This window comes from Otolemur garnettii, unplaced genomic scaffold (genome assembly GCF_000181295.1).
Source record: "Otolemur garnettii isolate 467f Iridium unplaced genomic scaffold, OtoGar3 scaffold00156, whole genome shotgun sequence".
NCBI classification, from domain to species: domain Eukaryota; kingdom Metazoa; phylum Chordata; class Mammalia; order Primates; family Galagidae; genus Otolemur; species Otolemur garnettii.
In genome coordinates, this window is record NW_003852551.1 from 2,496,096 (window position 1) to 2,502,883 (window position 6,788).

The window sequence follows — 6,788 nt, forward strand, 5'->3', positions numbered from 1 at the left end:
TGGCGCCTTAGCCGGTTGAGCTATAGGCGCCGAGCCCACAATGAATATTAAATGAAAGGACTCCAGAATAGCTCAGACTCACAGTCCAGCAGAGACAGTGGCAGATGCCACCTTCAGGGGCTTCTCCAGGCTCAGGAGGTCCTTCAAGGCCTCTACTAGCTTCACTTGCTCGCCCTGCAGTCCTTCCTCAGAGAATAGGCTGATCTCTGGGATGCTGTAGTCCTGCAGAAAAGGAAGGGAATGAAGTATAGAACGGCACCTCTTGAGGATTACCTCTGTCTCCCAAGTCCATCCAGCTAGGACTCCAGGAGGCTTTTGACAAAACTTCTGCAGCTTTCCCAGAGACTGAGTATTCTCTCAAAGTCAGCCAACCAAGCCTGAGACCAAGCCACCTGAAGGTCCCTTGTTGGACCTTTGGGACAAGAGACCAAAGTTACCAGGTGAATCTGCAAAGTGCCATACCCAACCCCTTGCCTCTTGGCAGCCTGACTTCCAGCCTGGTAAGGACAGGGGAAGTGAAAGATAGACAGCCACTGCCTGTGGTCCACCTCTGACTCTCCTTTAGATACAATTCCCACCTCTGTCCAGACTGGCTTTGCTTGAACCTCATCTCAGGAAGCAACAGACCCCTCTCTGCATTCTGGATGTTTCTTCCTTACTAGGACCATTTTCACTCGCCCACTCATTCATCAAATGTTCATAATGTTTATAAAGCATCTACTGAGTGCAAGGCACTATGCAAAGGTCACGTCCTACCCCATCTCCTCTAATCCTATCCATGGGTGTTATTAATCCATTCACAGACAAGGAAAGTGAGGCTCTACCCAAACTCACAGAGCAGAACCAAACACAGAGCAGTGTAATTTTTATTCACTGTTGCAACCCAACACCTCCCACATACTTGGCACACAATAGATGCCCAATCAATGCTGAATGACTCAAATGAATCCCAGACCATCTGACTTCAAAGCCTTTGTTTTTCCCTTGTAGCTTGTTACCTCCCACATGAAGATGAATTTACTGTGAGAAGCTCACAATTAACTGTCCACAAACATTTGTGTGTTTTGGAAAGGCTTTGAAAATTCCTATCCTACTGGACCATTGCCCTAGTTAAGGCTAATCAGCTCTTGTCACCTCTTAACTGGGAAGATTGCAACAGATCAAGACTCAGTTATTCATTAAAAGTGAAAAACAAACCAACAAAACCCCAAATGTCTGAGAGACCCAGCTTTTAGAGTCACCACTCTTCCTTCTGGGTCTCCCCAGTGGTCAGGATGGTTTTGTCAAGCTTAATTTCGTAAGTATGTGAACCTGTGCTGTGAAAACAATGTGGCTGGGTTTTTTTTTTTTTCCTTTACAAATATCAAATTATAATGCTGACTTTTGTAACCACACACCACTCGCTCAAAAATCTGAGATGCTCCTTGACTGGAAATCTCAGCCCTTCCTGGTCTTCCTACCTCTAGACTTCCTAGTCTTTTCTCCTCCCAGCAGCCATGGGACTTTCATAAATCTCCCACCTGGTTATATGGCATCCCTGCTTCAAATCCAACCCTTATAGCCCAGCTTGACTTTAAGTCGAACAGGGTAGAGAGCAGATCTCACCCCCGCCCATTGTCTGGCACACAGTATATATGAGTGAGCATCTGTGAGTAAATGAATGAACAAACATGCCTGGTACCTGGGAGCTGACTATGGGCTTAAGAGCTGACCCCTGGGTGGCAGGTGGCTTCGCATCCTCTCCTGTCCCCTCTAGCCCCGTTTCTGCTGCTCTCACCTTGTCCTGCTCCAGCACCACCTCAAACTTCCCCAGGCTGCTCCAACCCAGGCTACACACTGCCCAGAAACCCTTTCTTCCCCAACCAGCTCCAAGGTTAAGAACCTATAGGTCAGTCCATAGCAACCCTGCCATTCCTCATCCATATAATCTCTCCCAGAGATTCCAACTGTAGACACTCAAGGCTGTCTCCCACCTCCAGCCCACTCACCCGGACAACTCTTCTTAGGGAGCCAAAGCCATGGGTGGTCCACGTTGGCCCTGGAGCTCGGAGGTCCACATCTCCTTCAGGCAAGACCATCTTCTGACCCTGGAACTGTGGCTTTTCATACAGCACCCAGCTGTGGACACAGAAAGTCCAGAGTCACAGATGAAAAGGAGGATGTGGCCAGGGTCTCCGAGTAGGTGATGGGGTTTCTGCCAAGCTGGCCTGGGCACACCTCACTGCCCTCCAAGCCCCTAGATTCACTACCGGGATGTCCATTGGGCACTACCCACTCACCAGCCTCGCACCACTCTTATGGAGGCTATGGGGGCCCAGCCTGAGGCATCAGCAATGTCTTCCCAGATCTCCCTGCTGTTGCCTTGGCAGCCAGGCTCCAAGAAGAGGATCACCTGAGAGGGCACAGAAGGAGTCTCAGGCCCCACCCCAGGCTCTTGCCTCCTGCTGCCCCCACCCATTCAGCACCATGCCCCTACCTTTCCAGGCCTGGTGTTCAACTTGCCCTGGGTCTTTAGGGCTGGGCTCTGAAACAGAGGAGGTGGTAAGAAGTCTTATGGGGTTACCTCTTTTTTTTTTGAGACAGAGTTTCACTTTGTTGCCCTTGGTAGAGTACCATAGTGTCACAGCTCACAGCAACCTCAAACTCTTAGGTTCAAGTAATCCTCTTGCCTCAGCCTTCCAAGAATCTGGGACTACAGGTGCCCGCCACAACATCAGCTATTTGCATTTTTCTTTTTTTCTTGCAGTTTTTGGCCGGGGCTGGGTTTGAACCCACCACCTCCGGCATATGGGGCCAGCATCCTACTCCTTTGAGCCACAGCACTGCCTTTTTTCTTTCTTTCTTTTTTTTTTTTCAGTTTTTGCCTGGGGCAGGTTTCAACCTGCCACCCCCGGTATATGGGGGTGATGCCTTACTCCTTTGAGCCACAGGAGCCACCCCTATTTTCATCTTTATTTTATTTTATTTTATTTTATTTATTCTTTTTTGGAGACAGAGCCTCAGGCTGTCACCCTGGGTAGAGTGCTGTGGCATCACAGCTTACAGCAACCTCCAACTCCTGGGTTCAAGCGATTCTCCTGCCTCTGCCTCCTAAGTAGCTGGGACTACAGGCGCCCGTCACAACACCTGGCTATTTTTTGGTTGCAGCCATCATTGTTGTTTGGCGAGTCCAGGCTGGATTCGAACCCGCCATCTCAGGTGTATGTGACTGGCGCCTCAGCTGCTTGAGCCATAGGCACTGAGCCATTTTGTTTTATTTTTGAGACAGAGTCTTACTAGGTTACCCTAGTAGAGTGCCGTGGCATCACAGCTCACAGTAACCTCCAACTCTTGGGCTTAAGCAATTCTCTTGCCTCAGCCTCCCATGTAGCTGGAACAACAGGCACCCGCCACAACACCCAGCTATTTTTTATTTCAGTTGTCTTTGTTGTTTGGCTGGCCAAGGCTAGGTTCGAACCTGCCAGCCTTAGTGTATGTGGCTGACCATACATAACCACTGTGCTATGGGTGCCTAGCTAAAAATAGCCAACCCAGCTATTTTTAGAGAGAGGGTCTCTCTCTAGCTCAGGCTGGTCTCGAACCAGTGAGCTCAGGCAATCCACCCACCTCAGCCTCCCAGAGTGCTAGGATTATAAGCGTGAGCCACCTCACCACGCCTGGGGTTACCTTTTTGCTCCCTCCCAACACCCTGCCATTTCAAGGATCCCACACCCTCCCTAAGGTGTGGCCCACAGAGGATGCCATGCTTGTTCCCAACCCCCAGGCACCTCATCACCCTGTCCCAGGAGCTGGTGTCCATCACTCCCCTTCTCTAGCTTCCAAGATATCGGAGCCACCAAGCCCTTGGGAATCGGAGGGAGACCAAGGCCCAGAAAGACGGGGCTTACACACACTCTAGCCCCAAGGCTCCTAACTCTCACCCAGCACCATTCTCCTCACACCATCCAAACCCTCCCTGGCCCACCCAAGGCCTCACTTACCCACCCCTCCTGGGGCTGGGAACATGCAGGCCTCTCTGGGTTTTCACTGCAGAGCAGGGGCAACTGTCCTGGCACCTTCCTGAGCCCTGGTGCCCTGTGGGGTGGCAGAGCAGATAGTTTTGTGCCCAGTGGTTCCAGGGTGGGGGCCTCCTTGGTGGCAGGCATCAGACTGCCGAAGAGAAGGCTGCCTCCAAGACGGGAAGTGGGCTTGCCGCATGCCTGCAGTTCCAGCCCCAGCTCTGGTTGGGGGCCCTTAGCACCTGCTACGTGCTTCTTCATCATCTCCAGAGGAGAACAAGAAGCCTGGGTGGACCTGGCAGGGCGGAGATCCCAGGAAGGGCCAGACCCAGCTTTCTCCTGCTTGCGCTGGAGTTTCTCATCGTCACTCAGGTAGGGGTTTTCTGGTTCTTCCTCCTCTTCCTCCTCCTCCTCCTGCTTCTCTTCCAGTGCAGGCACCTCCTGGGGACTGGGTCCCAGCACCCACGGCCCAGGCTGGTCCTCCTCGATAGGAGGCAGCGTGGCATACATGGCCAGGTAGGAGGAGCGGGGGGCTCGGGGCAGCCGATGAGTCCTTAGGATCTCAGGGGGCTCCATGCTCCGCAAGGTATCCAGAAAAATCTCTAGGTCAGCAGCCAGGGCCATTTCATCCTCCTCCCTTGATGGCTCTGGACACGTCTTGCCCTCAGTGGAGTCAGGGATGAGCTGAAACTCCCTGCTGGCCTCTGCTTCTATGGCCAGGGTACCTCCTGGGCTGGGGGACACCTTATCCACTGAGGAGGGTGGGGCAGGGAGAACAACAGGGTCCTGGACAACCACTTTCTGGCTGGAAGATGGGGCAGCAGCAGAAGCTTCAGAGCCCTGAACAACCCCTTTTTGTGGGGGAGATAGGCTAGGGCTCCCTTCAGAGCCCTGGGCAACCTTACCCTGTTTGGGGGTCAGGGAAACAGGAGCAGCTGGGCCTTGGACAGTCTCTTTCTTGGTGAGGGAAGGGGCAAGGCTGCCTGCAATACCCTGGACAACCTCTTTTTGGATATCAGGGCTGCTTTCAGGGCCCTGGACAACCTTAGTTGAGGGAGATGGAGCGGCAGGAGCATCAGGGCCCTGCACTACCTCTATCTGGGTGGGGGAGATTACAGGGACATTTTTAGAGTCTTGAAAAAACTTATTCCTTGGGGATGTTGAGGCAGAAAGACCTTCTGGGCCAGAAACAGCCTCCTTAGAGGATAGAGCAAGAGGTTGTCCAGGGACTTTCATATCCTTGTTCTTCACCATGGGCAGGACAGTGGCGGAAGGGGAGTCCATGAGCGTGAGCCCTTCCCTCTTCACAGGGGGCAGGATGTGGGGAGTGAGTTGTGCCCTGGGGTGAGTGGGCACCACAGGCTGCTCTGGCAGGTGGGCTGAGCCCAGGCAGGGGTCATGGATCTGGAGTCTGGGAGAGGAGGAGACTGGGGCTTGGTCCTGAGAAGTCTGGAGAGGGAGCTGACGAGGGCTAGAGGCTTCCTGCACCTTTGGGTACTCATAGGCCCTGGCATCCAGGACTCTATTCTGGTCTTGGGCTGGGTGGGCTATAGGGACATCCTGGTTCTGAGGTAGGTGGCCACCTGCTGGGATGCCTGCAGGGGCCAGGGCAGAGCTGTCCTTTAACTCTACTGTCTTTGTCTCTGGTGGCTGCCTCAGAGCTGCCCCTCCTGTGCTGCCCAGACCTTGGCTCCTTGACCCAGCAGCTATGGGCCTTGGCAGGCGGCTGGCAGGTGGCTTGTGCTCAGCAGGCATGAGGCTGCTTAGCAATTCCAGGGCTTGGCTGCGACTGGGTGAACCCTCAGGCCGGGGGCTCACCACCACTGCACGCACTGTGCGGGCAACATTGCGGCCCCTTGGCAGGGCGTCACCTGAGATCGATGGCCCCACTGTCACAGAGCTGTTCACGTGCTGGTCCACATGCCCTCCCACCACCATGGTGGTCCGCACAGTGCGTGTCACCCGCCGTTCCTCTCGACTCCGGGAGCTCCCACTGCTGAGACCTGCACCTGGGTGGGGGCTTGGCTCACGGGGTCCAGGCAGGGGCACTAAGAACTCAGTCTTGGCCATGGATCCCAAGCCTGGGGGCTCAGTCCTGGGAGGTTGGGGGCTCCCATCACCCTGGTCCACAGCTTCCTTCAGCCTCCCCACTGGCCTTTTCTCCTTGGGTGGTGGTGTGTACTTCTTGGAAAAGACAGGCCCATGGCTCTGGAAGTTCTTGGAACCAGCCCCATCTCGAGAGCCCTGGCAATTCCCAGTTTCTTCTTGCCATGTAGCAAAGCCATTGACTTCATCCTGACGGTGGCTGCGCTCTAACATCTCCTCCCTGGGGGCCCCTGACACCAGGGACACCTTGTGGAAATGATGTCTGATCTCTTCCTGGGCAGGGGGCCGCTGCCGCCATGTCAGTATGGCACTCACCACTCGGGCCTCTGCCCGGGCCGGGGGCCCACTTGCCTCCTCCATGTTGGGCCCTGGCAACCTGTCCTGTGGTATTCTTGTCTCCCTGTGATCCAGCTCCCTGCAGATGGTGCCAGGAAGAAGAGAGATGAGATCAGAGGGTGGTGAGGACAGTTTCCCAAAGTGCAGAATAACTAACCCCTGTGACTGTCAGGCTGGGTAACTTTGTTTTGTTTTGTTTTGTTTTGTTTTGTTTTGTTTGAGATAGAGCCTCAAGCTGTCCCCCTGGGTAGAGTGCTATGGCATTACAGCTCACAGCAACCTCCAACTCCTGGGCTTAGGCGATTCTCTTGCCTCTTCCTGGAAAGAAAGAAAAGAGGGGCTTTGGCC

The 6,788-nt window shown here is 54.0% G+C and overlaps 1 protein-coding gene across 1 annotated transcript in view; it reads right to left on the bottom strand.

The window, feature by feature from the left end:
- Positions 1-6,464, bottom strand: part of CRYBG2 (crystallin beta-gamma domain containing 2) — a 24,926-nt gene extending 18,462 nt beyond the window's left edge. The window contains exons 1-5 of the mRNA XM_003799794.3: positions 3,981-6,464; positions 2,477-2,524; positions 2,280-2,392; positions 1,989-2,118; positions 83-222 (exon numbers count right to left, since the gene is read on the bottom strand). Of these exons, the coding sequence (XP_003799842.3) occupies positions 83-222; positions 1,989-2,118; positions 2,280-2,392; positions 2,477-2,524; positions 3,981-6,464 (2,915 nt within the window). The remainder of the gene's footprint in view (positions 1-82; positions 223-1,988; positions 2,119-2,279; positions 2,393-2,476; positions 2,525-3,980) is intronic.
- Between the last annotated feature and the right edge of the window lie 324 nt (positions 6,465-6,788).